Here is a 16,905-nt window from a genome sequence, read left to right as displayed (position 1 = left end):
CAACTAATTGCCAATACTCGAAAAGCGACGTATCATCGACAACTTGGACGTGCAGGCTTTAACTTAAACATACTGGTTATCGAAGTGCCGCAGCAGCTTTGCGACTTATCGGGAAAAAAGTTCCGCGATGTCATACATAAAGTATTAGCATATATAACGCTATTACTGACCTTCCCTGAGTTTTTAGCGCTCGTGCCTTTTTCATGCCGCGACATATAGAAGATATTACCGTCGTCCATCAACCGCTCCGGTTCTTTCAAAAAGCAGCATATTATCGTGCGCACAAAAGCCGCTTTATTCAGCCATCGCTGCCTATCGAAACGTTGCACAGTTTCACAATTTATAACTGAAACTTTCGTATCTGCGCCGTGTTCAACAACAATATGTAATTCCGCGCGATGACAACCGTATAAAAATAACACTGTCACGTTTCGTGCATATATCAGTGGTCGTAAAAAAATTTAAACAACTGTATGATTTTCCGCAAATTTAGTGTTTATATTTGATTTATACCGGTGCAATCTAATTGATCTAACAGCGTGCACATTTAGATATTTAACTTATTGTTCGTAAAGAAAGAAATTGGACCGCCCAGTGAAACTAATCAAATTTATGCGATCAAAGGAGCAGCTTAACGCATTATTCGACGTAACGTTATTGTTATAGGGAGTGTTATCAATAGAAGCTAGCCTACATTAGTACCATCAGCAATTATTATAGTGGCTGTTATTAGAACGAGAAATTCTATTGAATTGTCAGGAGAGTTAATTTCCCAAATGATTCGGGCTTATTACCAATATCTGCGCTCCACCCGCTCCATGTTCTTGGGATATTACAACATCCATCACGCATCCCGAGCAGCGTTCTCTCGCGTCTATTCCCAAAGGACGATGATGCATCGTGTCTCTTATACAATTTCTTAAGTGGTCGCGCGCACGGTCATATTTTCCTAGCGGTCGACAAGAACGTCTTCCGTTTTGCTGATGTATGATCTAAATCTGACGTCTCCGCTGGCACAAAGCGCGGTCTTCAATCCGCGGGGATTAACTGTGACAGATACGCGAGGAAGATCAAACGCCGTAAGAACGTCTTTATCTCGCGCTAACAATCTCGAATATCGCACGAGGTACTGTCGAGAGACACTTAAAAATATCGATCTTCGATAACGTTACTTCGCTAACAGAAATTATAGGCTACTGATACTTTGAAGTCGCTAAAGCCCGGTTACAGAGAGGCCATCTCGACGTTCATGAATATAAATTAATTATTACTAGTTGTTTTCGCAAGAACTGTTAATTAAAACTGTTTGCGCAGTATACTTGGAAACGGTAGTTCGGATAATGCCTTTTTTATCGTCTTAGTAACATTTACTATTAATTATATATGTGTACTTGATTTTAATACTTGCAATGATTAACATTGACACTTTGTTCGAAATTCGAACATCCTTTAGAAGTATCGGCGTAAATTATGCTCCTTATAATGATTTATATCAAATAACAATTTATTGTCAAGCAGTGAAACTGTTTTCTTCATCTTGGCACTCTGCTTCTAGAAAGTATAACGATTTTTCTAAACATATGAGACAAGAAAAACAACGATCAACGAAAAACCTGTTTACAAGATTTCGGCAAAAGAGCTGACTATTACGATGACTGTCTGAACTTTGACACCGTGAATTCTTGAAATCCCGAAAAGCGCGCTGCTACTTCCGGTCACTTGTAGCGACAATCATCCTTTATTCGCGCAACACTTAATCTGTACAATGTGTATCCATTTTAACGTGCTTCGCTCTCTCTAAAAGTCAAAGGGTGAAATATCACTCAAAACGAGTGAGATGCAAGTTTAACGAAAAGTGAAAATTGAACCTGTGCACTTCGAGTGATTCGCCACTCTAAGAAAGAGTAAAATTGCGCTCTAGGTATAAATTGGAGTAAAATTCCATTTGAGTAAAAGGGCATGCACACTTTTCGAGTGCAGTAACTAGCGTCGATAGGATTGAATTATGTCACTCTATAATTTTGAATGGAAAATTTCTCTATTAAAGTCATCTATCATGCGATCTTTAGTGAATCATGACTCACTATAGCTACTCACTCCAGTAGAGTAGCCGCTCCAAAAATTGTAGTGAACAATTCACTCCTACCGAGTGCCCGCGCGCATTTACTCAAATCGCAGTGACAACCCTCTTTTTTGAAGTGACTATCGCAATCACTCTAATATATTAGTGGTGAAATCACTTTATGAGATTTTTTAATTAATGTACAATTGCAGAAATCATGATTCTATTAAAATACGAAATAATTATCGTTTTTTTGTATTACCACGATTGTAGTCATTACAGTTTCTTTCTCAATATATTGTATAAAGTTTAGATGATGTATATTCATATGTCGTGTTCTTTATAAAATAATACAATTATTTCATCGTAAGATATATTATAAAGATATTACAGATTTTATGTTTTATGAATACACACGTTTATTTTGGATGAACGCGAGTGTCTTCGGCGCGCAATCTCGAAGATGAGGCAGACTCCCTTCCAGCAAAAGTTTAACCCGAACCACCCCGATCGAGCTAACGTGAGTTTGAGCACGACTCGCGCACTGAAACTCCGTCGTTGTGCGGCCAAGTAACTCGTGGGAATTTGCAAACTAACTGATGGAAACCTCATTTCGCGGGAGCCGGTCTTCAGGGTAATGCTCGTAGCGTCGCATCTCCTGCGGAGAACTAACGGAGCCGAATGGATACCAGATACGTGTGTGTAAGAGTGGACTTAAATGACATCGCCCTTTTTCTTTTCCCTGCTCCTGGCAAGGCGGGATAAGAAAACTGAAAGTTTTCGATGATAAAATTTGCGAGAAGAAAAGAAAGTTTCAGTCGTCGCGAAAAAGAATTGAACAATAAGCAAAAATTTTGTTATAAGACACCTGCGATTCGAAAATTGAGATGTTAGAAAGCATACAAAATTAAAATATGTCGTACAAACAGCCTACTTGCATTTTTTTCCACGCTGTAATTGTTTAACACTATAGAACTAGAGATTAATCTATATTTATTTTTACCAAAGAAATCCTAGAAAGAAAAAAGAGAACAAATTTAAAAAAATTAATCATCTACGTAATTTCAATAAAAGTCAAGGAAATTTTCAAAAATTAAGATTTAAAAATGAGTAATAAATTATTTAAAAATGTCAAACGGGTCATTTTGACTACCTTATATAGTAGTTCTAGCGTTAGCAAAACATGCCATACGTTTAGTGATAAAAATTTGAATTTGATTATGTAAAGTATGTTCGCTTTTCAATAGATATTTAATTTGTATAATGATTAATATGGGACTATAATAATTTTAAAAAAGTCTCAATTGTCATATAATAGTGAAAGTTACGTTTTCGTGAAGACGGATCTTCCTTTGCATTTGACATTGTGTTTTGTATTAATATCGCAACAAGAGTTGAAAGAATCGATCGCCCTGGATACGAAACGAGAGAAGAATTGCCTTTCGAGGGATGAAAAAGGCATTTCACATTGTTCACGTAAGTGATATCGATTAAAGATCTATAAAGATTTGTGACCGCTTGAAAAGTGCTTACATCGCAGAAGACAATGGATTTAGTCCGTTAATATTTCAAACAGACTTTCTGGCGCGGCCATTAAAGAGCCACACAGTTCTCCCGATTTTCTCCGCTTCCTCGTTACGGAGAGGAATCGTCTACTTTACGATACTCTTTACATGGTAACATTATTAACGAAGCAAGAAGCTGGCAAAACGCGGCAGCTCTCAGCCGCCACGATCGAAGGCACGGGAGTAAATAATTCGTAAGCACAAAGCGCTTTTTGGGGCGCGACGACGGGCTGCGGTGGATCGTTCTTGCGGAGATTACGAAGATCGCGCGAGTCTGGCGCAAAACAATGGGAAAATTTATAATATCCTGACGGGTTTCTCGTTGAACTTTGGCAGCCAAGATATCTCTCTTACTGATCTCTCAACGTATCTGGAATTGCAAATAAACGCGATAAAAGAGCCCTTAACGAGCCTTTGCGCTCGTATAATCGGATGCGTTGCACAAATTATATTTCCATGGAATTTATAAGCACGGCTGTTGTAAAGAAACTTTGATGTTGATGAACATATTTCCGCGATTCAAAAATGAAATGCGTAAACATAACGTAGCGTAACATAAATGAATGGATACGATTCTATATTTTTACTCTATTTATATCTTTTTTTTTTTTGCAACCGGGAAAAAATGTGGAGTCACACTTTGGAGAGATATATTTCTGTCAGGAGGATTCGACGATGACACGTCGTTAGATCAAACGGTCAAGGCAATTCCTTTGTATGCATGGCTGACCATAAACCGCGCGACACTTATTTCTCCGTCAAAGAAGCAACGGTATCCGCGCATTGTACGTAAAATTGGAAGTTTATTGCGCAATTCCCCGCGCAACAGCACAGCGATATTTTCGACGAAACGCTCGGCGGACTGCAATGCGTTATTCCGCCACTCGGTATGTTTGGTACTTACGTCTTACGTCCCGTCGGGGCTTCTTTGCTTATTTCTATCCAGTCAGTCGCGCGGCATGTGTAGCGCATGAAAGATATACTCATCCAAGATGCAACGCCGCGAAAGAGATACCAAAAGATCCCCGCGAATATCCACGGTAGGTCAATCTCTATTTCTGTGATTGACCGTAAGGTGTTACGTCACTCTTATTACACCATAATTTCACCAGTAAAAATGTCGAAATTGTAAATCATGTAACTCCCATATGATGATTTTTAATAACATGGTTACCAATTGAATAGTAATTTTTTTATTAAATAACGAAATAGCCATTCTCGTGCAAAATGTACATGTGAAAACAATGCAAAAATTTTGTATACATTTGCCTTTGATACGACTTATCGAACGCCGGTCTTATAGAAACGGCGATAATTACCACAAACTCGCGTGTAACAAGAAAATATTACAAAGCTTCTGCAGAGTAAAGCGGATATGTTCAATCACGTATAAAAATGGATATACATGTAGAATCTTTATATGTCGACTTTCAAAAGGTAGTTTTTTTCTCTGAACTGAACATAAAAGGCATTCGATATTTTGCATCGTAACCTACAAAGAAATTTATAATAAGCAAGTATACACTTGCTTCATACATGTGTAAAATACAGACTCGGATTTCTCCAATTTAAATGAAAGAGCAAACTCGCGTATTATCGCGAATTGACAAAACAAACAGCAATATCAATTTCTAATGTATAAAGGATTAACATGAAAATTTATAGTTGTTAGTCCATTATGATCCTCTTAATTAGTGTTACACATTGGAGAGTTTCCATGTAACTGATATTATGACGATTAAAGTTAATTAAAAATTATATGTAACTCTAACAATAATCTATACCTTCAATATACATATACCAAGCAGATAAAAGCACTGATTGTTAACAATAAACTAAGCGCATGAATTAATCGATACAAATATATGATGCGATTGAAGCTCGCGACTATTGCGACGGAAAGACGATTATAAAGCTAGTAAAGCTCATTAAAGCGTTCATAGCGACGTCGCTTTTTGATCCTTCGATGTCGGCTCTTCCTATCATTGCGAAGCAGAATTCGCCAAGGTATAAAACTAAGGAGCTTGGAAACTAACAATATAGAACAAATTTGTAGCGATTTGTGTATCATGACATAGATCCAGTGAAAAAAAAAATTAAAAAACGGACGAGAGACAAATGTACACAAATAATCGTTTTTATCAGGTATAGAGTAAGTTTTGTTGCTTTTTTTTTTTATTACAGTCGAAACTTTTGCCGAAGATATCCGATCTAGAACGTAATAAACGCGCGTCTTCCTGACGACGTAGACAAGCGGAATAAATTACTTTCTTCATTCCCGAACGTATAGTTTTCGCTCCGAGTCCGAGTGACCTTCTTTCAGTTTATCTTCGGTACCGACTAGTCTAGTAGCCGCCGAGGTATCGATTATTTCTGCGTTCCAACCGAGTTGTTCAACGCAAAAAGGGAATGATCGTTCGTGAGGCACTGGGGAAACGAAGCTGGAAAAAAACAACCGCCGAGGAAGGAGTATCCATTAAGTAATTAATGTTACGGTAAACAAAGCGCGCACAAAGAATTGAAGCTCACTATATTAAGCGCGCATTCTTGCACAGCTTCTGATTTCATTTGTTTTAAAATGCAACCAATTAATACCTTTTTAATTTTGATCACACTTGTAACAAATTTTATATTTAAAGTAAATAAGGACAGTTACAGACTTACTTTTCTATTTTAGATACTAATTTAACTAATTAATAAAAGGAAGGAATTTTTATTAAAATAACACGTCTACATTCAAGATAGAAACTGTAACATTAATTACATAGCAAATATTCCTTAGAAATTTCTTTAACTTCTTGATATTTTTTACGAAAAATTCTTCTTTAGAGAGAGATAATTTGATTTTTTTTTTTAAATAAAACAATTATAGAAATAACTGTAAATTACAGAACAGTAGCTCTTCGGGGAACATTCGTTTTTTATAATCGAAAAACAAATACATTGGTTACAACTGTTTCATGTAAAACATTTCTTTATAACAAGAATGAAGGCAGCGCATTTCCTGAACATTTACAAGTCCATTCAGTAAGATAAACGTGGCGTGAAACCTCTCGCGTCTACTAAGTTTCGTCAACTGCGAATGAATTGGCGCATTGATTGGTTGCAACCCAGTTATTTAGAGTAGTAATCCGACTCCGCCTGTCGTACCCGCGGACGGGTGTCAAGTGTGGTTAACTCAATTTTCCATTTCTACTTATATCGCGGCGAAGCGATCTAGAAACTAGACAGGAAATGACCGAGTAAGTTAATTAAGCGAGAGACTCTGTTGGCGAGACGCGACCGCGAGCCGTAATTAACTCATTAACGTCTGGGATAAGGGAACAATGAGAGATCGGCGACCGTCGCCGTCTCCTAGACAGGATGAATTAGAGCGCCGAGGAATAAAATTCGTCGTTGTCGTCGGTGCGCGTCGTCGCTCATCGCGATGCCTTGACTCCGCGCGGCGTTGCTTTGATGCGAAATTAATCCATGCGCGGGTGAAATTATTCTCCGTTTTATGAAGCGCTTCCGCATTCGCTCCTCCGGAGCGCTTTGGATGATGGGAGCTTGCACTTTTGCTCGCACCGCTGATTCTCTTTCGCCACCGCCACACCGCCACCGCCACGAACCAGAGGAGATATGCGTCCGTAACGCGTCCGGCGCGGTGCGGCGCCTGACGCGAAAAAGAGACGAGAGTCGGCAGGACGATCCATCCTGGGGCATTGGGCGTGGCGAGAACCCCGGGTTCATATTTCGCACGTATACCCGCCGCCGTTTCGGAAACGTCACAAACTGATGCTCGGACACGTGCAACATATCTCCGAGTAAAAAACCGCGGCTGATAAAGTCGTTGCAATATATAACTCGACTTTGTCTGGTCGTATGTACGACCTGGCACGCAATTTTTCACGTCGTAAAGAGCCCTAATTGAGATACCGCGCCGATGTTCGCTGCAGGATCCAATTAACGTGAGTTTACCTCAGTTTTTAATTAGGGAATTCCATGTGATGCGGCTTGGGGAAATTGTTTAAGTTTCATGGTACGCGACTCTTTTTCGGAACAGTTACAGATTATTTAAATTTCTAAATCGAAAATTATCATCCCTCGCTCTTTTCATCCCTGTTCCAGTTTTATTTATAAACTAATAATAAGAAATGTCTTTTATCCAATTTATAAATGTTAAATGTTTAATTAATTAAAACTTACATTTTTTAATTTTCACGAATAGATATTTAATCGGGTCACATTAAAAAAATGTTTATGTTACAAAAATTATACACCTATATATGTCTAGTTTTGGAAAGTTATAGATTTTTTTATGCAGTATACTTAAATTCAAAAAATTATTCACCTAATTTACATAATTTACATCGATAACTGATAAAATGTCTTAATTCGAATCTACTTTTGCAGAGTTTGTCAAAGAGATAAAGAATATCTTGGAATTCTAAATATCGCTGTGCGCTTATCCGTCTCACGATTACACTCGATGTATGTCACACTTTTCCAACTGCGGTTACTTTGAGAATACAATTTCACACGATTGCCGGATAAGCTACAAAGAAGAACACTATCTCGAGGACGAAGCGTCTTATTCAACCGTGAACTCGCGAGACGATCGTCTCGATATATATCTCCCGCGTCCAATGATCAAGCAGTTAGGTGACTCTACTCTTTCTTAGGCCCAGTTTCACAAGTGTCGGTTAACTTTTAATCTTACAATTAGATTAACTCACTCTTCGTCTCTTTCTAAGGGGGACGTTAGAAGGAGACGAAGAGTGAGTTAATCTAAGATTAAAAGTTAACCGACACTTGTGAAACTGGACCTTAGACTGTCTTGAGAAGCGTCACGTGGTCGTTTTAGGAACTTGAAATTCGTGTCGCGAGCAGAGAATTTTAGGAAAGAGAGAAATAGAAAGAGAGAGAGAGACTCCGTCTATCTTTCTGCGCTAGAGGGGAGATATTTATCTTGCTTCCACGAGTCGAGTGCAGCTCTCTTAAAATTATAGGCGACGCGAGAAAATTTGTTCCGTCGCGCATCTGTACGGTATTCCTGCGGCAACTCCGGCGAGCAGACCCGGAAATAAGCCACGCGCATCTCCTTTATTGCTTCTACCGGCGCTCTTATCGCCTTAATTCCAAGCGTGCAGCGTTAAGGGCGTACTTGTTTCTCACGTTTACGCGCGAACTTCGCGACTTCGTCTTCGTTGCCCCGTTTTGAGCGGGACTTGACCAATTTATGATAATAATGTACGTCGCAGTAACATTACGTGTCTATTATGGGCGAACTGTTCTCCATCTTGAGTAAAAAAAAGCCGAATCTCTCAAAAACCATTATTGATCTTATTTGATATTATTGATTAATTATCCTCTATGTACTACAATATTATATTAGAAAAATACTATAAACACTACGATTTTCATATAATAAGAATGAAGCGTCTTTATGTTAAAGTTGATTAAAGAATTCTTGAGAAAAAAAAGCGATACTATTCTTTTTTGTGTAGCAAGAATAATCTAATGTAATACTGTGATGTCTTAATTTTTTTTAACAAATCAAAGACTATGGCTAATAAAACTTGATAAAATTTATTAATAATTATATTAAAGAGAGAAGAAATTGCATATAATTGTATTTAAATTTTTAAATAAATTTTTAATTCAGTTTTGATGTAGCTTTGTTACAAAAAGTATCTAATAATTTTTCAAATTTCGATTTAGCTTCAAAATGGAAAAATAATTTTATAAAAAGTACCGTATCTAAAATCAAGTTACGGTCAAAATTAAGTTACATTGAAACAAAATAAAAATTTGGATTTTACTTGGAGATTACATATCACGTTAGCGTATGTCTTTCAAACAGGTATATGCCACGGAAAATTAAATAATTCAAGAGAACAGAGTTCAAATTATATTGCTGTGAGCTTTTACAAATTTTAACGTAACAAGTACGGGAGAGGACATACCCAGGTTTCTACCACGGATATGTCTTAAGGAAATATAACTGGGAATTTTTTTTTCAAAAGGTACTTAATTAATGTCCTACATGAAAGTACTCGCCCACATGACGTTATTCAAGACAAGACGTTTTGGGATAATTCGTTGAAACAACGAACGTAATATAACAAAGGGAATAGAATTCTGCGCGTTTTTCCACGAACGTAGCAAGATGGCCAAGCTCGCGGAACAGACCGACATTGTGACAAAGTATTGCGCGGAGTACCGTCCTTCTTGTAGACCGCGGTCCAATAGAGAAATTCATCCGACTCAGCGCCAAAGGAGCCTCCCGAGACTCGCTAAAAGAAAAGGCATGACGTAACGCAGCCTCGCTGTAACTGACGCAGTGATTCTCTCCCTCGGGGCGACCTAAGAGTACATAACAACAGGAAGCTCGCTTATCTTCAACCCCCCCCTCTCTGTCCCAACTTCTGCATCCGCTTCACTCAAAACCGACTCGCCAAGTTGGATCTTCGCTGAGGAAGCGTCGACAAGTAGTAAGATCGCCAAAGGTATAACAAAACAGCAAATAATTAACAGGAGAAGATAAATTATTCTATTGAATGCGTATACTTAAAGTCCACTTAACTTCAACCGAGTCGTCCTTTTAAAGGATTACCGAAGCAAAATCATAATTATTTAAGCAGTTCAACTTCACAGTATTTTGACAAAAGGAAAATAACTTTATTCTTCAAACTTTTATTTTTTAAAAGATGCAAAGTGTATCCACGTACACAAAAAATTGCTATTTAAAGCACCGTAAAATATCTAAATAAAATGTTTTTAAGATATTTTTACGCACATTTCTTTTTAATTTTAAACGATATTAGCAATATAATGCATTTGTATAGTTCAGTAACAATAAATATATGTCAGATGCAATCCATTCAAATTTTTTTATATTTTGTACAAAAATTTTCTTAGCTACGACACTAAAGATTGTTCTTTATAATATTTTATAATGTTATTAAACAAATACTCGCTCAAGTTTTATATGCAACTTAAGGGGACTACAAGGCAGTCATATTTGTCGAAAAACTCTTTTTGGGAATTTATTATAAAGAAATGAATTGAAACACCGAGACTTGTCCTTTACGCTTGAAAACAATTGAGCATGCTCACAATGTATAATTTCGGACTGAATCTCTAAAAAAGAGCTGTTTGATTTTTATTCTCAATAACTAAAGTTTGCACAGACTTTTTAAAGGTTCAGTTCGAAATTATATACATGCATATTGTAAACATGCTCAATTTTTTTCAAGTCGATCTAAGCCTAGCCTCGATGTATTTGAGTTAGCACTGCAAAACGAAAAAAAAAAGAAACTGAGAAAAAAATGCGTTTAAAGTTTTCAATACATATTTTCAAGTATTAAGAACTAAAACTAAGTAAAAAAAATTTTTTGTTATATAGTTTATGATCCAAATAAATTGTGTTAAAGGACAATTCTCGGTTTCAATTCATTTCTTTGTAATAAATTCCTCCCAAAAAGCTTCATTTTCGACCAATATGACTGCCTAGTCCTCTTAAGATTCGTCTTTCGCCAGCTAACAATAAATGCCGCGTTTATTCTACTCTTGTGTTTCTTCTAATTAAGCCAAGCAACCGTTGCTATCACAATCGAAGTCAAGTGACTATCAAGAATCTTTTCATAGAGTCAATAGCGAATCATAAAACCGAAAATCGAAGGGAATTAAATCGGTGAAAAAGAACTTAGCCGCACACAGTAATACCGACAATGCACCACGTTATTTTTATTACTTTTCTAAGTCTTTTCGAGATGGTGAAAGCACTCTGTAAAGCAGGAACGCGTTAACTGCCCAGCATACTGACAAGTAGAAGTCTTTCCGGCAACGTGTGGCCGCAATAAAGCATTTAATCGACTCACGCAACTGTGCTTTATTGATTATCCGATTTCAATACATTGCCCGGTACCATCTACTGATTGAATTGAACTGGTAGCATGAAATAACGTAATATCAGATATGCGTACATCTTCATCGTATTGTGTCTAAGAACGATTGAACGATTGAAAGCTACTTTTGGTACCTACAATTAATATTATAATGACAAAATAAAAATAAGGAAAGATTGAATTCTGGATTATAATCAAAAAATGGGTGAATAAATTTTAAGAATAAATAAAAAATTCTTATCATAGGTTGCAAAATGTTATTATTGTTACATATACGTGGTAGCGCGGCATAATTCTTATTAAGCAAATAAAGAACATTTAATGTTATCATATTGAGGCACGATATTTCCCGAAAAAAATTTCATGCGATCAAGTAGCATGGCTCCAATAGTTCCTTGCACGCGAAGATTTGCGTCATTCATTTAACGAGGCCGCGGAATTGATATGTTCTCGGCATTTTGCATTTTCTTGATGAAAAACAAATATTGGAGCAGAGCGCGGTAACCATCGAGGATATTGATTATCGAGCATATATCGAATTGCTGGACGCGTTTTTCATCAGTGCATCGTCCTTCGTTGTTTCATCATTATAAATTGAGAGAATCCACATCTCGATAGCGCGTGTCTGGTGAATAATTGCTTTCGCTGCCGTGTATCGAGATTTACTGTACCTTAGCAAGTATATATTGATCGATTAAAATCTTACATATTTGAATCTATTTGACAAATATTATTTATAACATCAGTACATCTCCGTTATCAACATATCTGTTACTCGCGTAATAGAATTGCAGCCTAAATCTGCAGTTTCTAAACATAATATGTAGTCAGAAATTCTATTACGCGAGTAACAGATGTTGATAACGGAGATGTACTGTTATAAATAATATTTGTCAAATAGATTCAAATATGTAAGATTTTATTATATATATATATTCCATATATTTATATATTTTATTATATATATACACTAGGCAAAACAAAATTATCGCAACAAAAATTTTCGTCAAAAAAATGCCCAACTTCAAATAAGCACAACTCCGCGAAAAATTGTCATATCTGAAAGTTTTATTTTTTTTTTCATTTTAAAGACTGTGCTCTCTCGCCGTTGTGTGTTTTGAGACGGTACGGCGTCTTTTTCAACTCTTTCCGCAATCTCCTCCCGCAGGAGGCTGACTATCGCACGAGCCATCTCTCGAAAGCTTATCTGGAGCGATGGTGACGGTCGACTGAAGTACCGCAAGGAGTGGCCTCTTTGCGGGAGAAGAAGAAAAAAAAGAGCAAACGGAAGACGTTTCCTCGTCTTACGTTATACTGTTTGATTTTTTCGAGAGTGCATCTCTCAAAATCGAGAATTATATCGAGAGAGAGAGAGAGAGAGAGAGAGAGAGAGAGAGAGAAGTTCGAACATGGAGAATCATTTGAAGCAACGTAGCGATTTCTTATTGTTAATAAATTTTATATTGCAATCAATATCGTAAAAACTATTTGTGATTGGAAACACGATCACAATTATATCTTCTTCCTTTATCTTAATCCGTTGTAAAATTAAATTATTTTCGGTAAATAAAATTCGTGATAAGATTTATGATACTTCAATAAATTTTGATAATTAGATTCTTCGATTCGTAAGTCCGTAAAATTGATGTATGCTATGTTGCTTCATATTTGCATATCGCGAAAATTACGTTGAAAAAGTTAGAATGTTATGCTAAATTATTATTTTCAAAATAAGAGTCTCTTATTCTGTATTCTGTACATGCTGTAATGTTGGGTTTTGCGTGATTAAATACGCAATGGACAGTCAAAGTTCTCATAAAAAAACAACTCATAAAAATTTCATAATACATACTCGCAATTTGTAACTTGCCGAAATCGATCGGTAAATTCTGCCGAAATTATTCTGTACGCTGTGTGCGCATATATAATATACATTAACCCTTGGTATTGGATGAATATCTATACCTCGGGTTATCCGTTAACACAACGTGATTGCTGCAATATCTATAACCATCAACGTAATTGAGAGAGAAATAGCTTAGAATCGGTATAAACGCAATAGGATAACTAATTTAGAATGACAATCATTACGCAATTGCATAAATGATAGCATTAATAACAAATAATGCCATATTCGTAATTATCGTATTAATCGTCAATCGTGCGGCAATAATGTTAAATAATGCAAATACGAGCATGATTTATTGAAGCGAATGCTGTTGTCAAGCTAGGGCACGTTCCCAAAAAACAATTTTCATATTTTTTTTTCGATAAAATTAGAACGTTACTTCCGTTACTGATGATAACGCAACAATCAGAATACAATGGATTAATTTAGTTTGAAGATTGACGCTTTATATAAATTATAAAACATAAATTTCTATGTTTACACACACGTGTGCGTAATATTATAAAAATAAAATAGAAAACATGTAGAATGCATGTGTGATTACGTGTGACACGAAAGAAATTGCCTTTAAATAATAAACACTCACAAATCATATCCTCAAAAAAATCATTAAATATAGTGCATGCCACAAAATGCACATGCACATAAATTTCTAAACAAGCATCGTCCGCGACCGATCGAATAAGCGTTTAAGTTCCATGTCGAAAGAGTCGCAGAAAATTTTTTAAGCGACTTTAGTTATGATTCTCGGATTAGGTAATCTCGGGTAAGAGCCGGGTTGTTGGCCAACACGATGAAAACGGTAAGCCTTTAAGGGGTTGAGAGGTGACAAAATGCAAGTAATCGGCGTCGAGACGCCGAAATGATGCTATACAATATTTCGAGGCGTTTCACGGTTATTTCTCTGTAATATCGTAAAGCTATCCAATGGCAGGGTATATTGTGCGATATACGATGACGCTGTTGAACGCTTATTACTATAGTAAACTGTTGCTACGAAGAAATAATACATAGTATGGTCATAATGCCGATCAAATCGACGCATTAAGACATATTTATTGTATACATTTATATATATACTTACATACACATATATTTTATATGTATATATTGGTATACATATATAATATATAGTACTTTATATGTGTGCGTTCGAAAATTTGTATTGCACATTATGATAACTATATTCGAGAAATAAATTTTCTGATACATTACTAATCAACCCAACATTTGGAAGTATATCTGACTATAATAATAATAATAATTAATAATAATAGCTTTTTTGAAGTATGCAAGAGATATAGATGTTCTACACGAAGACACATATGATAGAGAACAACACTTCAAGAGATGAAGCATCAGCAATGATGCTGCATATAAGCCTAGACTTTTAATATAATCGAATTAATATAACAATAAATACTCTTAATATGATCTTATTAGTATAGGAATAAAATTGTACTCTGAAATAAATCTATATGATCTAAAAGAAAATTACAATTGTTTATTAAAAATTACCATATCACTCGCATTTCCGTCAACACTCGCCCTTCTCCATTTCATTGTTCGATAAAGTCGCAGACGCGAAAAGAGAGATGCAATCGTCACCAACGGGGACGGGGACAGAAATGAAATTCACAGGACGATACAGCTATACGAGAGCAACGCGGGCATAAAGGGCACTTTCGCTAAATTATGCATAGAGCATGAAAAATTCCCATGGCGAGTCCGGATCCCGACTTCCACGGGCTGCATAAGGAGATTCGCATTATCGTGCATGTTGAATGACGGGCAGCGAGAGGGAGAAACCCGAAGGGTGGCCGAGAGGCCGGAGAGCAGCCGGTAGTAGTATGAAATTTTAAAAGTAGTACACGACGAAAAGCATGTCCGGAATCGGAACCGTTCTGCTCCCGAAGAGCATCGCGAGTGAGCGAGTGAGTTTTCGCGCGAAGTGATCTGCAGAATTTCACATTAATATATTATGTGCTTTTGACGTTTGTCTTTCTTTCACCAATTACATCTCGACAGACTGCATTAGAAAATTCGAATTAAAAATTTTTGTTTGGATTTCTGCTTTTGCTGTTTGGCCCAATCTTATTTAATCTGTTTTTTTTTTTGCAAATTAGCAAAAATTTGAAATAAAAATTGAGATGTTTCTGCAGCAAAATTTTCGACATACCTTGAGACCTTCTCTTGTAGCTTAAATTCCATCAGCGTTCAACATTTCCTTTATAAAAGTTTGAGAATAAGTGACATCTTACAGAAAAAATTGTTTTGTTTCAGGCCGTTGCTAAAACAAATCAAGAATTCTGCGGAGTCGCATATCGTGCTCGACTGTTCCACCGAGAGGATCTACGATGTGCTGAAACAAGCGCAACAGATTGGAATGATGAGCGACTATCACAGCTACCTTATCACGTCACTGGTAGGTACCCCCAAGATTAAATGCGATTAACAATCGACTTTCCGTCCGTCATAGGCCACGGAGTAATCCGGAGTAGACACGTAAAAGTCGCGAAATTGCATCAGGCGCGTTGCTTGTAAGACTAATTCTCGCAATCTTCATATCGTCTGAGCCACTTGCGGCTGCTCTCTCCCTGTCTTCGGTGTCTCCCTGTCAAGAAAGCTGCGCCGAAGGAGTTGGCGCTTCCCACGAAGACTCAAGATCGATAACTTTATTCCCGGAATATTTGAACCTCTCGTAAATTACCACTAAAAAGACAAGGGATCGCTCACCGTACGAACGGTTCAAAGATTGCCATGCATCCGCCGTCAGTGAGAGAGATCCGCCGTGATTTACAGCGAAACGTAAAATGCAGCTCAACGTGACGTTGAATAACGTTCGCGGTATTATTTTGTGATAGTAGCAAATTTGCCCGATTATTTATTATTTCAAAGATAATAATTTATTCTGCTACGCTATGAAGTCGCGAAGCAATACGATAGATTCTATTGATATACAGCGAATAAATCATTATTTAGGATAAGCGTAAAAATGATATATTTCAATTTTTTTAAATAACACACTTAATAGTAATTTATAAAATATTACAATTAAGGATTTGTTCAGAATTATTAAGACATCAAAATATATCTTCGAGCTACAAAAAGCTCCTTAGATTGACGTTAAATGTTAAAAAGGAACATTGACTCTATAAGATCGTTAATGCAAATAAGATTCAATAAACTATGTCCTTTTTTTATATCAGATTAGAATACAGTTCCAAAGGGAAGAGAATAATTTTCGTGAATAACTAATTTAATCGCGACAAAAGGGTCCATTGCGAAATCTCGCGTATGGAATGTAATTTTTAATTGCAATACGAGGAGTAAAATTTTTAAATTTTGCTTTACACGCTCCGCGTCTGCAAGCTCATTGCGAGCATGATGAAAACGTTACGCAGGTGCAAACGCGCAATGTGACTCTTGAATGAGTAAAAAGCGAAAACGTCGTCGGCCTACTGCAGTTAAAATTGG

The 16,905-nt window shown here is 36.6% G+C and overlaps 2 protein-coding genes across 7 annotated transcripts in view; one reads left to right on the top strand and one right to left on the bottom strand.

The window, feature by feature from the left end:
* Positions 1 to 16,905, bottom strand: part of Notum (palmitoleoyl-protein carboxylesterase notum) — a 600,456-nt gene that overhangs the window by 321,955 nt on the left and 261,596 nt on the right. The gene's annotated exons all lie outside the window — the stretch shown is intronic.
* Positions 1 to 16,905, top strand: part of Kair1d (Kainate-type ionotropic glutamate receptor subunit 1D) — a 386,506-nt gene that overhangs the window by 335,094 nt on the left and 34,507 nt on the right. For all 6 annotated transcript variants that reach the window (XM_077402624.1, XM_077402626.1, XM_077402623.1 and 3 more), the window contains one exon: positions 15,712 to 15,853. In XM_077402624.1, the coding sequence (XP_077258750.1) occupies positions 15,712 to 15,853 (142 nt within the window). The remainder of the gene's footprint in view (positions 1 to 15,711; positions 15,854 to 16,905) is intronic.

The sequence above is a fragment of the Temnothorax americanus genome, unplaced genomic scaffold, assembly GCF_048541705.1.
Source record: "Temnothorax americanus isolate GAGA-0224 unplaced genomic scaffold, ASM4854170v1 Scaffold16, whole genome shotgun sequence".
NCBI classification, from domain to species: domain Eukaryota; kingdom Metazoa; phylum Arthropoda; class Insecta; order Hymenoptera; family Formicidae; genus Temnothorax; species Temnothorax americanus.
This window is presented reverse-complemented; position numbering and strand designations above follow the sequence as displayed.